Consider the following 19,828-nt stretch of genomic DNA (forward strand, 5'->3'; position numbering starts at 1 on the left):
TTTTAAACTTGCTCTTATTATAATTATTATTTATGTGATAATTTCACCTATATTTTTTTAGCCTTATACCAAATACCTTCTAAGAGTAATACCAAATGAAGTTTTTCTAAAAAATATTTTTTAACCTAGTGGTTTTATATGTTTACATTTTAGCCGTAAACTTCATTTTCCACGTGTTTTACTATCTGAATATTGAGTTTTAGTCCTTGAAATTCTTATAAAAATTCATTTTGGTTTCGAAAGTTTTTTTCCTTGTAGTTTTATCTATTTATATTTAATTTTAAAACTTTATTTTTTTTCGCATTTTAATTCCTTGATTTTACAAGTATAAAGAAAAAGTTGTTAGAAAAAAAAAGAGGAAAAAGAAGTATTTTGATGAGTCATATTTCAAGAACAAAAAATATTAATTTTAGTGTTAATAAATTTGTTTTAAAAGAAGAGTTCAATGAATGTAGTTTTATCATTTAATCATGTTGGAAAAGATAAATTGGTGTTTATAAAGGTTTTTTTGTATGGTTTTTTTTTTAATGTTCCAAAACATTTTTGGTTAAAAACAAGTTGAATTGAGTTTTTACCATCTAAAAATTTGAATTTTAATTTTCTAATAAATAACGACATGTTATCTGTCCAAGTAAATAATGTGTCATCTGTTTTACATTAAAAAAAAAAAAAACTTAGACAGATAACATATTGTATGCTTTTTTAATAAAAAAAATGCGAGCCTGACCTTCTAGGTTGAGTGGAGCCTGACCATTTTTAAAAATCAGGCGTTTGAGCCTCGGCTTTAAAGCATAGGTGCGCATTAGCTTCATGGCCTTTAAATATTGCACATGAATCTTTACAAAAGAATAAAATATATATTTTATTATTGTGAATTTTTATTTTGTTATTGTGAATTAATTATTTTTTTTAATTTTTCCTTACAAGCTCATAAAAAATTATCAAGACATTGTTTTTTCTTTTTTTACTTAAATTGTTTTTTCAAATCATGATGAGTTTTTATTAAAAAACAAATGCTTCTAATAAAAGAGACATGTTTTCTTCAAAATAAAAAAAAACAAATGAATAAGGAAAATTAAGGGGATTTTGACCAAAGAAATATATTTTTTCCTCATGAATTTAAATTATATTATTGAGAATATTGATTTTAATTACTTTAAGTTTTATTTAAAAAATCATGTTTTTAATACGTGTTTTGTCAAAATAGAAAAAACAAAATAAAAGATGAAGATTTTGACAAAAATATATTTTTTCTATAAAATTTAAATCTTTCAAATATTTATTTTAATTCTGATATAATTAAATAAAAATTAACTATAAAAAAGGTCTCGTTGCCTTTGCTATTTCCTCTATTATAATATTTAACGCATCCTTATTATTATTGACTAACATAACTCTCTTCGGTATGCACTTAAAATATATTTTCGTATGTATATATCTTCTTCTTTTTTTTTTATTAAAAAAATAAAGTTTTTAATTTAATCTTGAATTAACATTCATGATTTTTTTTACGCTTATATATTTTTAAATTCATTATATTAAACACAGATATTATCTTTTTATACTTCAATTAACAAATTTATTAATACTAGAAAACACACCAATAATACCAGTCCCTTATAGCATCTCCAATGGAAAATAAATTTTTTATTTTTTATTTTTTATTTTTTGCACTCCATTTAGCACATGGGTTGGAGTTGCTATGCCTATTAGTCGTGGAGCGCTGATACAATATGATATAATTAATATAATATTGTTATGAAGCCGGCTTCCACGTCTCTTCTTTTCCTTTAAAGTCTACGTCTTCCCATCATGCAATTCAGTGGCTTATTAGCTTTCTACTACTATCACTCTCTCTCACATACATAATCACTCTCTCACCCTTTCTGCAAAAATCCACCATGGCTCTGGAGTTGATCGGAGGATCAATTCTCTCTGCTCTCATTGAGGTTCTGGTCGACAGGTTGGCCTCTCGTGACGTTCTGGGCTTCTTCAAAAGCCACGAACTCGATGGTGGTCTTCTGGAAAAGCTGAATGAAACACTGAATACTGTCAACGGACTACTCGACGATGCGGAGGAGAAGCAGATTACAAAGCGTGCTGTGAAGAACTGGCTTAATGATGTTAAACATGCTGTCTATGAAGCTGAGGACATATTGGAGGAGATTGATTATGAATATCTACGATCCAAGGACATTGATGCCCCTCGACCTGACAGCAATTGGGTAAGCATAGAAGCAGATTACAAAGCATAGTTCTTGCTTCCTCATAAAATATTTGTATTGATCTCTCTATTTTTTTTTTTTAACTTTCATGGATGCTCGCTAGCCTGTAAAGGAGGAAAAAATATTTTTAGGCATGGTTTTTGTCTTTTGTGAGTTTTATTAAAAGAGTATTCATTGTTATATAAGCAACTAATATTATTGGCTTTTGGTGTCTGTGGTGAAATTATGCTTGCAAATTCTCATTTATTAACTAGTTTTCTAAACATGCGCTTTGGATTTTTAAAATCTGAATTATTTATAAAAATATTGTCAATCTTAATTAAATTATATATTTTTTATAAGAACATAAATAAATTTTAATTGTTCTGAAAAAATAAGGGATATAAAACTGAATTGTCTTTCAATATTTTTAGTGATCACGAATAATTAGGACTTACGAGACTCAAAACCCATTATTATAAATATTAAATTTCTTAGTAATTATATATATAATAATCACCAAGAATTATGCACTGATTTTTTAGTAGCACAATTATAAATTAAAATGATATTTTAAATATTAAAAATAAATACTTTACTTTTTAATTGCTAAACAATTATTTTTTAAAATAAAATTATTTTTCCATTTTTATTTTAGAAAAAAAATTAATTTCAATATATATATATATATATATATATATATATATATATATATATATATATATATATATATATATATATGATATAGTAAGGGCTATGAAAATCACTAGTGGCATTTAATCAATATCTTTTTAAAACTTGAGTTTTACTGTTTAATTACATTAAGTTAGCATCAACAATTGTAAATTCTTGAAAAAGACCTGTAGAAAAAAAATGTTTACATTAAGTTAGCATCAACAATTTAATGGCATTAACTTATTAATTCACTAGATGTAAGAATCTTAATGTTTTTGTTTTGATATTATAAAATTATAATGTTTTCCTGAATTCTATCTCATATATTTAGTCCACCATTGCAGGTAAGGAATCTGGTTCCATTTCTAAATCCAGCTAATGGAAGGATGAAAGAGATGGAAGCAGAGTTACAAAAGATCCTTGAGAAGCTTGAACGTTTACTTAAACAAAAGGGTGATCTGCGCCACATAGAAGGTACTGGTAGATGGAGACCATTGTCAGAGAAAACAACTCCACTGGTTAATGAATCTCATGTATATGGAAGGGACTCTGATAAGGAAGCCATAATGGAGTTCTTGTTGACACAACACAACACGGATGGCTCGAATTTATGTGCGGTTCCTATTGTGGGCATGGGCGGGATTGGTAAAACCACTCTTGCTCAGCTTATCTACAACGAGGAAAGGGTAGAGCAGTGCTTTCAACTCAAAGCCTGGGTCTGGGCTTCTCAACAATTTGATGTTGCCAGGATTATTAAGGATATTCTTGAAAAGATCAACGCAAGTACTTGCCGCACCAAAGAACCAGATGAATCTCTAATGGAGGCAGTGAAAGGGAAAAAACTCCTACTTGTTCTAGATGACGCGTGGAACATCGAGTACAATGAATGGGATAAGTTACTGCTACCTTTGCGGTATGTGGAGCACGGAAGTAAGATTGTCGTGACAACACGGGAAGAAGATGTAGCAAAAGTCACGCAAACTGTCATCCCCTCTCACCGCTTGAATGTAATAAGCGATGAATATTGCTGGAAGTTGTTTGCAAGGGATGCATTTAGTGGTGTAAATTCTGGAGCAGTCTCACACTTGGAAGCATTTGGCAGAGAAATAGCGAGAAAGTGCAAAGGTTTACCGCTGGCAGCGAAAACTCTTGGGGGTCTTTTGCACTCCGTAGGAGATGTCAAGCAATGGGAGAAGATATCCAATAGCAGTATGTGGGGTTCGTCGAATGAAAACATCCCTCCAGCTCTAACATTGCGCTATTATTATCTCCCTTCACACCTGAAACGTTGTTTTGCTTACTGCGCAATATTTCCTAAGGGTTATGAATTTCATAAGGATGAATTGATCACTGAATGGATGGCACATGGTTTTCTAGTCCAGCCCAGAGGCGTTGAGGAGATGGAAGATATAGGTGAAAAATACTTTGATGATCTTGTCTCTAGGTCACTTTTCCAGCAATCAACTCGTGAATATTCTTTTTTCAGCATGCATGACCTCATAAGTGATTTAGCTGAATACGTGTCAGGAGAATTTTGCTTTAAGCTTGGTATTAATGAATCGGGCTCTGGGTTGGAGGGTGAACATTCATGCTCGCTTCCAGAAAGGACTCGTTATTTATCAATCACTTCAGCGGCAGCATATGGCGGAGGACTTCGGATATTTCGTAGCATTCATGGAGTCCAACATTTGCGCGCCTTGTTTCCACTGAAGTTTTTTGTGGAAGTTGATATTGAGGCGCTGAATGACATTTTGCCAAATCTTAAGCGCTTGCGCATGCTATCTTTATGTCATCCAAAAGATATTTCTTCTCAGTTGCTCAATTCCATTGGCAACTTAAAACATTTGCATATTTCTTCTCAGTTGCTCAATTCCATTGGCAACTTAAAACATTTGCGGCACTTGGACCTTTCTTGCACCGCCATTGAAATGTTACCTAAAAGTGTGTGCACCTTGTACTATTTGCAAAGCTTATTGTTAAAGGAGTGCCGACATCTCATGGAGTTGCCATCCAACCTTTCCAACTTGGTCGACTTACAACATCTTGATATTGAAGGGACAAATTTGAAAGAGATGCCACCAAAAATGGGGAAACTCACGAAGCTTCGAATTTTGGATTCTTACATCGTGGGAAAAGATAGCGGGTCTAGCATGAAAGGGTTGGGGAAGCTCTCACATATAAGGAAAAAACTTTCTATTCGGAATCTCAGAGATGTTGCAAATGCTCAAGATGCTTTGGATGCCAATTTGAAGGGTAAGAAGAAGATTGAGGAGTTGGGGTTGACGTGGGATGGCAGTACGGATGACACACCACACGAGAGAGATGTACTTGAGAAATTGGAGCCTTCTGAAGATGTGAAAGAGCTTGCCATTATTGGTTACGGGGGTACAACGTTTCCAGGCTGGCTTGGAAACTCTTCTTTCTCAAATATGGTAACGTTGCTTCTTTATGGATGTAAGAACTGCATCCTCTTACCACCATTGGGGCAGCTGCCATCTCTTGAAGAGCTCCATATTGAAGGATTTGATGATGTCGTCGCAGTTAGTTCTGAGTTCTATGGAAGTGACCCTTTGATTGTGAAGCCATTTAAATCCCTCAAAATATTAACGTTTGCGGGGATGAAAAAATGGCAGGAATGGAAAACGGATGTAGATGGTGCTTTTCCTCATCTTGAAAAGCTCTTGATAGCAGGTTGTCCCGAGTTAGCAAATGCCTTGTGTTGTAACCCAATTTTGGATTCACCAAGATTTTCTTGAATGTTATTTTATTTCTATTATTATTTATAAAAATCTAAAAAAATTAAGAAAAAGTTTAAAAATTCAAAAAATATATTTTTCTCGAGTCAACCGCATCTTTCCATCAAAACCGAGTCTATCGGGTCAATACGGGTCAAACCATGTCGACCAGGGTAAAAAATGAGTTTCGGGCCGTTTCGGGTCAAAACCGTTATTTTTGACCAAAACCGAGTTCACCAGGTCAATACGGGTCAAACCATGTCGACCAGGGTAAAAAATGAGTTTCGGGCCGTTTCGGGTCAAAACCGTCATTTTTTACAAAAACCGAGTTCACCAGGTCAATACGGGTCAAACCATGTCGACCAGGGTAAAAAATGAGTTTCATGCCGTTTTGGGTCAAACCTATTATTTTTTGGTCAAAACCCGGTCCACCGGGTTTATATCCATTGAAAGTTTTTTTTTATGTTTCAACATAATTTTCGGTAATTAAAATTGATTTTTAGCGGTTGAATCGGGCTTTTTCTAATACTGATTTAAGTTTTAATTTTACCTGTATAAATATATATTATTATATATAATAAAACAAAATTACAGTGCGCAGGACGAAGAAGAAAAGAAAAAAAAAGAAAGAAAAGAATTGTAAAGTTTTTTTACTATTTCTTCACGAGAGTAGGATATTGATTTAAAAAAAAAACAATATGGAAAATACCAAATATATCCTAACCGTTAGATCTAATAGTGTTTAGATCTGAACCGTTGATTTAAGAGGATACAATAGGGCTTACCACACCAGATTAAAACCCAAACACATCTCAGCCCTTGAAATAATCTAAGCTTTGATCCCGTTGTGCCACGTCACCCGGTGTACCGAGATTTCGGTGCACCGCGTCACACCCGATCAAACCTCTGTTCATCCGGACCGTCCGATCAACCTGCAGATCGGGCCAATCACAGCCGCACGATCTTTCCATCAGAGATCCAACGGATCACAGGCATCAACTGCACCGGTGTACCGTGCTAGTGTGCTCACCGTAGCATAGCCCAGAGCATCTCTCTCCTCTCGCCGGCGACTCCCTCTCTCTCCTCCGATCTCCCATCTCCGGCCACTGCAAGCTTGACAACCACCACAGAAAGGTCGCCTTCCTCATATAAAGCAAAACCTCGGCCGGTTTCAGCGTTTTCGCCGCTCTATTTGGCCGGAAACGGGCCGCGATTCGTCGGCTGCCACCGAAGCTTCAAGTCGTCGATTCTCGCTCATCAGCCATCAACGACCGTCAAGACCACCACCATAAGAATCCTCGACATCAGATCTACCAGGATCGACCATCGGTTGGCCAGAAATATCGCCGGAAAATCTCCCCGCCGCCAACAGTAGCCGCGCGTGTGCCACACGCACCGCCAGTGGCATTTTCGTAATTTTTCAAGAAACCCGAGGGTATTTTAGTATTTTACCTATACAGTGGCACTCAGGTAATTTTTCGGGGTTTTCTACTGGTATTTTTGATATTTTTTATATATAAATGCTTGTAAATTTTCTTGCATGTTGTAAAAAATACAAAAACCAAAGTCGACACGTCTCTTTTTTTTAAAAGGACCGATATCAAAAATGTAAATACCAAATATGGCTTATGTCCATTATTTTTTTGGTAACCCAGACGTAATTCTCCTTTTCTAGGGATAAACGTCAATATTTTAGACGAATCTCCTAATTTTTAGGGACTGATGTCATTTTTAACGTGTCTCCTATTTTTAGGGACCGACGTTAACCATTTAAAAAAAAACAAATTGCCAATAAACCCAAAATATAATGGATTATATCCATTATTTCTTTTGGTAACTCAGACGAGTCTCCAATTTTTAGGGACTGATGTCATTTTTAACGTGTCTCCTATTTTTAGGGACCGACGTTAATCATTTACAAAAATTTACAAATAAGCCCAAAATATAATCGCATTTGAATCAAATAAAAACACACAAGTAAGGGTAACCTTTCTTTTGAAATGATGTTTTAAGGGTGGTGTCTACCTTCCCTTAATCATAACTAACCCCGTACCCGAATCTCTGGGACCAGTGTCTAATTTGGGATTTCTAGTTCCCTCAAATTACTAGATGGCGACTCCAATAAAATCTTTGTTTCCCCCAATCGAGAAAAAAAACCCTTTTTGTTAAATAAACAAAAAAGACGGGAGCCGTCGCCCGACGTCGTGTATCGACACCTTGCCTAGTCACCTTCCTTGTTTATGGAGTCTTTATATTCAAGAATGTCCGCAGCTTGTGGTTTCAATTCCAGAGGCTCCCATGCTCGACGTAATCAATGTATCTGAGGGCGATGAAAGCCGTATATCTGGGGTATCAGATCTACCGTGCCTTCATTTTAGACGAGATCCCCAGCTAAAGGGAATGGAGCAAATGAGTCATTTGGATCCCTCTTCTTTCACTGAAATCAAAATCGAGGAATGTAGTTCATTTAAGCGCTGCCAGCTAGACCTTTTACCCCGGGTATCCACACTTACCATCGAACACTGTCCCAATCTCGAATCCCTTTGTATAGGCGAGGGACCTCTCCCTGCTCTCTGTCATCTGACAATCAGTCACTGTCCTAATTTGGTGTCTTTCCCCAAAGGAGGACTAGCTGCCTCAGATTTGACAAGGCTTGTGTTAGAGGGTTGCTCATATTTGAAGTCGTTGCCGGAAAACATGCATTCCCTCCTCCCTTCCCTACAGAATTTGCAATTGATCTCACTTCCAGAAGTTGATTCGTTTCCTGAAGGAGGTTTACCCTCCAAATTACACACACTTTGCATTGAAGATTGTATCAAACTCAAGGTATGTGGTTTGCAAGCACTCCCTTCTCTTTCATGCTTCATATTTACTGGGAACGATGTGGAGTCTTTTGACGAGGAGACGTTGCCCTCTACTCTTACAACCCTTGTAATCAATCGTCTGGGAAACCTGAAGTCTCTGGACTATAAGGGGCTTCATCACCTCACCTCTCTTCAGGTATTGGGTATCGAGGGTTGCCATAAGCTTGAGTCCATATCAGAGCAAGCGCTTCCCTCCTCCCTTGAAAACCTTGATCTCAGAAATCTAGAATCTCTGGACTACATGGGGCTTCATCACCTCACATCTCTTCAGAGATTGTATATCGCGGGCTGCCCTAAGCTTGAGTCCATATCAGAGCTGGCGCTTCCCTCTTCCCTTAAATACCTTTATCTCAGAAATCTAGAATCTCTGGACTACAAGGGGCTTCATCACCTCACCTCTCTTTACACATTGAAGATCAAGAGTTGCCCTAAAGTTGAGTTCATATCAGAACAGGTGCTGCCCTCCTCCCGTGAATACCAGGGGCTTCATCACCTTACTTCTCTTACAAATTTGAGTATCAAGAGTTACCCTAAACTTGAGTCCATATCAGAACGGGCGCTGCCCTCCTCCCTTGAATACCTTCATCTCTGTAAACTGGAATCTCTGGACTACATTGGGCTTCAGCACCTCACCTCTCTTCACAAATTGAAGATCGGGAGTTGTCCTAAACTTGAATCGTTGCAGTGGCTGCCTTCCTCCCTTGAATTCCTTCAGTTATGGGATCAGCAAGACCGGGACTACAAGGAGCTTCGGCACCTCACCTCTCTTCGCAAAATGAAGATAAGGAGGAGCCTTAAGCTTGAGTCCTTTCAAGAAGGCACACTTCCCTCCTCCCTTGAAGACCTTGAAATCTGGGATTTGGAAGATCTGGAATTTAAGGGGTTTCGGCACCTCACCTCTCTTCGTGAATTACATATCTGTAGTTCTCCTAAGCTCGAGTCCGTGCCAGGAGAGAAGCTGCCCTCCTCCCTTGTATCTCTTCAAATATCAGGTCTGATAAATCTGAAATCTGTAATGGGGCTTCAGCACCTCACCTCTCTTCGCAAATTGATTATCTCGGATTGTCCTCAGCTCGAGTCCGTGCCAAGAGAATGGCTGCCCCTTTTCCGATATGATGATATTAGACGTTGTCCTAAACTTAATTTGGTTATAGGAGACGGTCTCACTATACCATTTTCCTAGTTTTGTACCCGCGCTCCGCGGCCGAGCGGTTATTTCTTTTAAGTAAACAAAAATTAATAAATAGGTTTTACAACGCATTCTTTAATATACAATATTTTTCTATCATAAATAGAAATGTCTATATATATATTTAGTAATTAGATCAATAGTTGATAAAGAGATAATTAAGAATAAAATATTTAATCTTACAATATAAATAATTAATATATTTAGTTATGTTTAACAATTATATTTTCTAAAGTTTTTTTTATATATAAAACAATTATATGTGCCAATAAAAGGTTAAAAAAAAATCATATCCAATGTAAAATGAAGAAAATTAAAAAAAAAATATGTCAAACTGTATAAATATGGTAACATTGTGACAATAGACACATGATTGAGATAATTTTATATAAAGAAAAATGAAATAAAAAGCACAAATACCAATTCTAAAAAAGTTAAATGTTGAAGGATGAAATTGAAAAAACACAAGGATATTTGATTTCGCAACATGGTTCATGCACTAAGCCGTGTTTAATAGCTTTGTTTTTTAGAATATATTTTTTATTTAATCAAACAATTATCTATGCAAATAAAAGATAAAAAAAAATCACAAATAAAAGCAAATTGAATCAAATCATGAAGTCAATTATAAAATAACTCAATGTTGAATGATGAAATTAAAAAAATAATAATTAAGAAAAACAAAAAAAATATGGGTCAACCCTTATTAATCCGTTAACATTGCGACCATTGGTACATAATTGTGATAATCCCATAAAAAATATGAAGACCAACTTTTAGAAAAATTAAATGTTGAAGGATGAAATTAATATATATATATATATATATATATATATATATATTAAAAAATGACTAAAAAAACTACTAGAGTCAACCCATGTTAACATTTGAAATTTGTAATTGTGATCTTGAGACCAAGACTACTCACGCATCAGTCAAACCCAAAAAAACAACAAAGTAAATTTCTCAATAAAAAAATGTTGAGGCATGAAAATTTCAATAAAAAAACAACATGAAAAAAATATGAATAAACCAGGGTTAACTCGCTAACCTCACGACCATGGAAACATGATCAGGATAACCCTAATGAAAAGAAAGTGATAAAGAAAAGCACAAAGAATAACACTAAAAAAAATAAAAGTTGAGGGGTGAAATTAAAAAAACAAAAAAAACCAAAGTCAACCGTTGTTAACTTTCAAAACTCATGATTATGCTGTTGGGACTGACCATATAAAAGGCAAACCCAAAACAAAACAATATAGCAAAATTCTCAGTGAAAAAAAGTTGAGGCTTGAAACTCAGTAAAAAAAAGCAACAAAAAATATATGAGTCAACCCAAGTCACCCATTTGACTATGGGCATGTGATTTAGATAATCTTATGGAAAGGAAAGCAAAAAAAAAAAAACAATAAAACCAATTTTATAAAAATTAAATATTGAAGAATAAAATTAAAAAAATTAATTTTATAAAAAAGACTTGAAGAAACCAAAATCAACCCGTGCAAACCTTTAAAAGTCATGATTCAATAATAATAAAAAAAAAAGAAGCTAAGTGATGAAATCATTAAAAAAACAATAAAAAAAAATTATTCAAAACATAATAAACATAAGTAAAAAAAGAATAGAGATCAAATTCAACACTAAAAAAATAAAAATCAAATAATGAGAAATAAAATCAAAACAATATCTAATTAGATTAAGGATTAAAAAGTGTCAAAAAAAAGTGTCAAATTTGATCTAAAAATAAAATAAAGTAAAATAATTAGAGATAAATAGTAATAAATACTATTTTTATAAAATAAAAAGAAAAAAATAAAAAAAAAAATAAAAATCAAAACACAATATATAACAAAAAAAAAGTAATATAAATGTTTATGTCACATAACAACCATTGGTTCCAAACAAAACCTGAAAATAAAAAAACAAGACACCTGCCGTCATTAGGTCCGGATTTGCCTGAAAGGCAGAACTGCACATGCATTTTCCATAGCATGCCAAAGCCAAATCAATCTTACCCATAGCGAGAATTAAAACAAAACAAAATAGTAACAACACCAAAAACATCCTTTATTCATTGTTAAAGGTCTTCTGAAATAAGATTGGTTTCAATGGCAAGTGGAAATCATAAAGAGAGCAACGAAAGGACAAAAATCGATCAAAAAACCCTTACTGAAAGAATAAACAACACACCTTCGCCTCGTGTGTTCTCCATCAATTTGTTCAAGAGAAAAAGGACAAGAACTGTAGTATCACCACCTCCATCCTCTCTCAGTAGCTTCTTCTTCTCCAATGTGCATACCTTTTTGGTTCTCACATGCCTCCTCTCCCTCTTCTGAATCATGACTACAATTGAAGAAAACAACTCTAATCCCACCTAAGAACAATGCTCTAATATCAAATTTGATACGAGACAAAAAAGATTGAAGTTGAAGAAGAAAGAAAAGAAGAAGAAGCCCGAAAAAGAAGAAAAAGCTGATCAAATACTAAAACCATAACTAGAATAAATAATTAAGTTTATAATCCACTAAATAAAATACTAAAAAATAATTAAATCAAATCCAACAAATAATATCTAATTAATAAATTTCAACTAAAAGTTCAAATAAATAAAATTAAAACATAAGCTAAAGCTTAATCGCTTAATGATTTGGACTACCCTCTATCATTTATGATTATATGAATACATGTTTCGAGTCAGTATCCCCACATTTTTTTTGTTTTTGGTGGAAACAAAAAGAGGTGCATATGTTTTTGTTAGGAAAAAAATTTCTTGCCCTAAAATAAGAAAAAAAAGTTGCACCTAGAGGTGATCATTTTCGGTTCGGTTCAGTTTTTATCAAAAAAGTAACCAAATGTACTACATACTTTTTACCGATCGAACCAAATGTACTATATTATCAGTAGTTGTAGCTACTTCTGAAACAGTTGGTGCGATGGGTGCGAGTGAAGGTGCTGGCATAGGAGCGGCAACACTAGTCATACCTTCCACTACTGCTTTGAGTAGCTGGGCTAGGAGCATCAAATCAACATAAGAAACAAATGGCCTTCCAAGTGTAGTCTGTGGGGGCTCCTCTGCTCGTTCCGGTAGGGTTGACACGGTCGGCTGAACATCCCCAGCTTGCCTCGGTACTTGTCTGACTTGAGGCCCCGTCGATTCTTCATGCCTTGCTTGCTTCGATACTGCTGGTGCATGTCAAGCAGTATCTTCTAAAAGGCTCTCTTCTCGTCCCTCGTAAAAGTCTATATCTCTGTTCCCCTTCCCTATAGAGGATAGATTTGTTCTAATCTCTTGGCGAGTACGTACCATCCTGCAATAAATTAATAACATCATTACCCTTTGTTTCGAGTTTTTCCCAAAATCCATACGAGGGCTCTAATACCAACTATAACAATCCCACCTTTTCAATTTCGTCAACACTAAAAGATCCCAATATATACTCTTAATTTGAGGGTAAATTGTTTTTTTTCTTATATATATATATATATATATATGAAAGTCTACCGATATTTTCACTGAAATTTTGGCAAAGTTCCCTTTGTATTTAGAACGTCCCAAGTTATCGACTTCTTTCAATTTACCCATTCAAGCCATCAAAACAAGGTCCCATAATTTTGAACTTTATTTTACATCATTAATACTCAACTCCTCATACAATTCATGCACACAATTTATACACACACACACACACACACACACACCCTACGAATAAGATCAATATAAATATAGCCCATATATCGTATAATAAAGTCTAGAAGAAAAAGGGATACTAACATGTAATGAGAGAATTTAAAACATAACATCAGTATTCTTAAAAGTTTCAAAGGGTTAAAAACAAAGTAGCTAAGGAGTTCTTACTCATACATTATATCAAAGTTTACATAATTAACATACTATATGCCGAGCCAATAGTTTTGTATACATCAAGGTTTACACAAAAGCATATTGCGTAACCTAGCTAATACTATTATGCTTGAGCTAAATGTTTTTACATAAGTTTAGCAAAGCAGAGTCCTAAAAACTAATGAGCTCCCTGAGTATTAGATGGACCTGTTACAATAACAACTTAATAAGCATACAATTATATTGTCAACAGAAACAAAAATGATCATATAATGAATACAAATAAAGCATAAGTTTTCTATTAGTTTCCCAATAATTTTAATAATCAACTTATAAATTCTTTCATATATATTTAAAAACTCAATTAGACATCATTTACGTATTCTTAATTGAATACTCTTATTTTCTTGTATGAACCTAGTACCTTTGCCTAATTGGTTTTACTAAATCTTTAACTTTGCATAGTTCCACTTGGATAGTTTAGGTAATTATACTTATCAATTCTCTCAGGTCATCCAAACATGGATACCTTTTCCGAATCGAGCCTTATCGATCATTCCCAGGCATCCTGACATGGACGTCATTAGCTGAAGCGAATCTTGTAATTCACTTCCCAGCAATCCTATCACGGATGCCATTAGCCTAAGATAATCTTGAGATTCATTTCCCGACAATCCTATTACGAATGCAATTAGCCGAAGCTAATCTTGTAATTCATTTCCCGGTAATCCTATCATGGATGCTATTAGCCGAAGCTAATCTTGTTAATACACCGGACTTTGTTTACATTAAACATAACTTAATTGTCATTGTCTTCATCGGGAAGACTTTAAATTACATAAGAGTAAAGGAGAGGTAAAACCACGCACCTTCTCCGCCTGTCTCGTGACCTCCTTCAACAAAAGATCCAATCCTAGTCGCTCCGCCTAAATCACAAAGAAGTCTTTGGTCATGTTTCCTTTAAGCTAAATGTTTAAGGAAATCCATATTCATTCATTATACATATGGTACTTTCCATGCATGTTCATTTCCTCATCATAACATACATATACATATCAAGTATATATTTTCAAGGTTTTATATCAACGTGCAAGTGCCCCTACGACTAAGTTTGTTTTTGCATCAACGTAAATTAGTGACTTATGACTCATAACTGGAGTCTCATAACTTTAAATAAAGCAAACTTTGGTCAATAAAAAGGTAACACATTTATCCATAATTTCATTAAGGATCATGCATGAAACTCTGTCAATATCAAATCACAAACCAAAAAAGAAGTTAGACAGCAAATTTGTCCAGCAGCTTCTAGCCTAACCTCCTCTCAGTATTTTGCCTATATATGGAGTTCTATAACTCCTAATAAAGTGAACTTTATACCAATTAAAAGGTAACACATTTATATATAACTACATGGAGGAAAATGCATCATACTCTATCAATATAAAATCCCAAACCGAACAAGAAGTTAGACAGCAAATCTGTCCAGCAGCTTCCAGCCTAGCCTCCTCTAAGTATTTTGCTTATATATGGAGTTCTATAACTCTAAATAAAGTGAAATTTATGTCAATTGAAAGGTAACACATTTATAAATATCCACATGAAGGAAAATGCATGATACTCTGTCAATATCAAATCCCAAACTAAACAAGAAGTTAGACAGCAAATCTATCCAGCAGCTTCCAACCTAACCTTCTCTTAGTATTTTGCTTGTATATGGAGTTTTATAACTCTAAATAAAGTGAAATTTATGTCAATTGAAAGGTAATACATTTATAGATATCCACATAAAGGAAAATGCATGATACTCTGTCAATATCAAATCCCAAACTGAACAAGAAGTTAGACAACAAATCTATCCAGCAGCTTTCAGCCTAACCTCCACTTAGTATTTTTCCTGTATATAGAGTTCTATAACTCCAAATAAAGTGAAATTTATGTCAATTGAAAGGTAACACATTTATAGATATCCATATGAAGGAAAATGCATGATACTCTATCAATATCAAATCCCAAACTGAACAAGAAGTTAGATAGAAAATCTATCCAGCAGCTTCCAGCCTAACCTCCTTTTAGTATTTTGCCTGTATATGGAGTTCTATAACTCCAAATAAATGAAATTTATGTCAATTGAAAGGTAAGACATTTATAGGTATCCACATGAAGGAAAATACATGATACCATGTCAATATCAAATCCCAAACTGAACAAGAAGTTAGACAACAAATCTATCCAGTAGCTTCCAGCCTAACCTTGTCTTAGTATTTTGCCTGTATATGGAGTTCTATAACTCCAAATAAAGTGAAATTTATGTCAATTGAAAGGTAATACGTTTATAGATATCCACATGAAGGAAAATGCATGATACTTTGTCAATATCAAATCCCAAACTGAATAAAAAGTTAGATAGAAAATCTATCCAGCAGCTTCCAGCCTAACCTCCTCTTAGTATTTTGCCTGTATATGGAGTTCTATAACTCCAAACAAAGTGAGATTTATGTCAATTGAAAGGTAACACATTTATAGATATCCACATGAAGGAAAATTCATGATACTCTGTCAATATCAAATCCCAAACCAAACAAGAAGTTAGACAACAAATCTGTCCAGCAGCTTAACCTCCTCTCGGTAGTTTGCCTATATATGGAGTTCTATAATTCCAAATGAGGTAAGACCAGTGCCAAAAGTTAGCTAACTCATTTATCTACAACTTTCATATGTAATGTTATAACAATTTCAATCGACTTCTATGCCTAACATTAGCATAATTTCTATACTTACATATTTGTAATGGAAGTAACATACAAACATGTTTAAGTTTCTGTTTCAGCCCTTGATTTAGCCTTAGGATAACTATGTAAGGTCATAATTAGCAGAGATTAGTATCAAATTTCTATTCTCTTTCTTTCTACTTTCATGGTCGTCCCTAAAGAGGATTTGTTCCACTAATTTCTATCATTTTCTTTTGTCATAGAAGCTGAAAATGTTTAACTTCTCATCTCAACCTTTTAATTTCATCATTTGTTTTTTTTTTGTCAAAATCATGAAGTTCTAGGAACCCTAAATTATTTATATTGGGGTTTTTTCCCCCTTTGGATTCAAAACAAATCAAATTAACAATAGAATAGCAAGGGCTTATCCTTACCTCACGATTTTATCTAAAGATGGAAGGTGTTTTCTTGATGGTTTTCTTCTTCTCCTCTTTATCACTGTTTCAGCCGGCCCTTGTGCCCTCCAAACCTCAAGATTTTATGGATCTACACTTCCTAATTACTCTCCTCTCTCACGTAGGTTCATGCAAGGTGTTTTGGGTGAGAAATGTGTGCAATAAAAGGGAGCCAATCTTCTCTCTTCAACTTGTTCTAATTGAAAGTGAGAGGAAAGGTCAGGAATTCTTTTTTTTTTTTTAATGTATTTATACTCCCTTATATATGCCTTAGGTCTTGTTTGGTAGTTTGGTCAAATTTGTTCCTAACATTACTTTTCTCCTTGTTGTGTGCTTTAGTTCTTCATTTCACAATTTGTTTAACATCTCTCCCTCATCCTTCCCTTCACACATTTTAATCCTTAGACATTTGTTAGTTTTTATACCCATATTTTTGTAAAATATTTGACTTCGTAATTTATTTTCTTATTTTGAATTCACCCTATAAGTATTGAAACATTTTTATTTTCTAAAAATTTCAACTTGGGGTTTACATAACCTTTAAGAAGAAGTGAAAAGAAAAGGTTGAAGCAGACATCATGATTATCCAAAATGCAATATTTGATCCCTGGTCCCAACAACAAATCCATAGTTATCACAAAGATCTAGTCCATTTCTTTTGCCTTCCTTCTCTTACTTTTCTAGCTATTTTTTCCTACTTTCTACTATCCATTCTAGAGCTTCAGATTCTTATATTGTACATAGAATTTGAGTCTAGTTTTTTAACAGTTCATAAACCTCGATCCATCATACAATTTCTCAAGATGATGCTGTTATAATTTAAAAAAACTATTTATAGAAGATTTATCTTCAAGGACAAGAGTTGAATCCTTAATAGCACATTTATACTCCCTACTTTTCATCTAAATTTCTTTAACAAGTAAGTCATATTTACTTTGTCATTATATTTATGTCATCTAGATTAATACTAGTTAGATGGTCTGCGCTATACCGTGAGCCAACGTTTTATTTTCATAAAAAATATCAAAAAAATATAAGACCCAAGAGCGTTGAGTCTAACTGTAACACTGGATCTAAAAGCATTGAGTCTGACTGTAACACTAGATCTAAAAGTATTGAGTCTGGTTGCAACACCAAACTCAACAATAATATTTATAATATAAATAATAATATTTAACTTGTCTGCCTATATTGTTATATTTTTAAATCTTTAAAAAAAAATTATGATTTTTCTTCAATAGTAATAATAGTATTATTTTAAATTTATTAATAATAATGATAATAATAATAATAATAATTTTTAATTTTACCTTTTAAATCAAATCTATGGTGGTTTTTCAATATTGATAATAATGTTTTTCAAATTTATTAATAATATTAATTATAATAAAAATAATAACATTTATAATACAAATAATAATATTTTTAATATTAATACTATTAATTATAATAAAAATAATAATATTTATAACACAAATAATAATATTTTTATAATAATATTTTTAAGTATAATAAAAATAACAATATTTATAACACAAATAATAATATTTAGAAACCTAAAACACATTAGTGTTGGAACTTGACGCCGGACCCAAGAGAATTAGATCCTAACACAGGTCTTAGGAGAATTGGGTTCTAAAACAAGACCCATTACCCTTGGATCCTGATGCTGGCCCCAAGAGAATTGGGTTGTAATGCAAGTGAGTTGGGTCCTAACGCATGACCCATCAGCCTTGAGTTTTGAAGCCGAACCCAAGATAATTGGGTCCTGATGCAATTCCCAAGAGAGTTAGGTCCTGACGTCGGACTGAAGAGAATTAAGTCCTGACGCAGGACCCACTACTTATGGGTCCAAACGCTGGATCCAAGTGTAAACCCCAATTGAAAATTAGTCTGAAAAGCAATTTAAATGCTTATAGAATAGATTTATCAGAAGTACCAAATAAGCATTAGAACAAACCATGTAAAATAAAAAACAGAAAAGTGAATAAAATATTACTAAGAGTGAATTACCTAGAAATAAAATTATCAATATGTAACTAAATGAAAATCGAATTCACCCGGATAAAAAGTTTATACAGAGAAATACTAGGATCCAAGAATTTTATCTCATGAACAAGAAATTTACTATTTAGGATATAGAGGGAATTTGGTAAAAAGTTTATATATATATATATATAAGTGTGCATGTGTGTGGGCAAGAAGAAAAAAGAGAGAAAAAGAAATAGAGAGAAATAGGGGAAACTATCATTTACATGTGAGAGAGAAAACAAAATGATAAAAACATAAAATCTTAAGAGGAGATCTTGAGGGAACATTAACCAAACTTAGTGAGCATTAATTGGAAGGAAGAAAAACCTAGAAAAAAAGGAGGGAAGTTCAACCAAGATTAAAGAAAAGAGGAGTTGGAAGCTTGAATTGGGTAGTGTTTAGAGTCTTATTATTTGCTTGGTAGGGCATTCTAAAGACTTTTAATTTGATTTTTAATGGCTTAAAGTCTTTAATTGATTGAATTTTTGAAATTTGGAAAGTTAGGGTTCTTGAATGAATTTGGAAGAAATAAAACTTTACTGTAAATTATCATGGGGAATAATGTGAAAGTTAGAGTAAAGTAATTAAATTATTGTAGTTGAAGTAAAAAATTTTGATAATTAAATAGGGCTAGTGGTTAACCAATGATGAGAGTTTTTCAATCTTATTTTATGCTACTCTGTTAGTGCTTTATACTCCATGATGTGAATTGATGAACAATGTAGGCAATAGAACTATTTTTTTGAATATCTCTTTACAACTTCTTAAATTTCATGGAGATGTCTGATGAGGAATATAGTTGATTGTTGGTCCTTATTAGATTTTGTATGTAATGGAGTTATGAGACGTTAATAATTCATTAGAGATGTTAATTTGATGGCTAAAATCCATGAAATTCAACGGGACTATTACAAAAGGTGAGATATTTAAGACAGTAACAAATCAAACATTAACAGTTGAGGTTTAAGACAGTAACAGATCAAATAGTAACGGTTGAGGTCTAAGACAGTAACAGATCAAATAGTAATAGTTGAGGTCTAAAACAGTAACAGATCAAACATTAACAGTTGAGGTCTAAGACAGTAACAGATCAAATAGTAACAGTTGAGGTCTAAGACAGTAACAG

General features: G+C 33.4%; 1 protein-coding gene across 4 annotated transcripts in view; it reads left to right on the forward strand.

The window, feature by feature from the left end:
• The first annotated feature begins 1,852 nt into the window (after positions 1–1,852).
• LOC18106403 (putative disease resistance protein At3g14460) overlaps positions 1,853–19,828 on the forward strand; it is a 61,261-nt gene continuing 43,285 nt past the window's right edge. The window contains exons 1-2 of one of the 4 annotated variants that reach the window (XM_052448589.1): positions 1,853–2,225; positions 3,224–4,004. In XM_052448589.1, coding sequence (XP_052304549.1) covers positions 1,902–2,225; positions 3,224–4,004 — 1,105 coding nt within the window. In that variant the 5' untranslated portion in view covers positions 1,853–1,901. The remainder of the gene's footprint in view (positions 2,226–3,223; positions 4,005–19,828) is intronic. The other 3 variants (XM_052448588.1, XM_024588949.2, XM_024588948.2) reach the window with 3 other exon arrangements.

Source organism: Populus trichocarpa, chromosome 17 (assembly GCF_000002775.5).
Source record: "Populus trichocarpa isolate Nisqually-1 chromosome 17, P.trichocarpa_v4.1, whole genome shotgun sequence".
Classification (NCBI taxonomy): Eukaryota; Viridiplantae; Streptophyta; class Magnoliopsida; order Malpighiales; family Salicaceae; genus Populus; species Populus trichocarpa.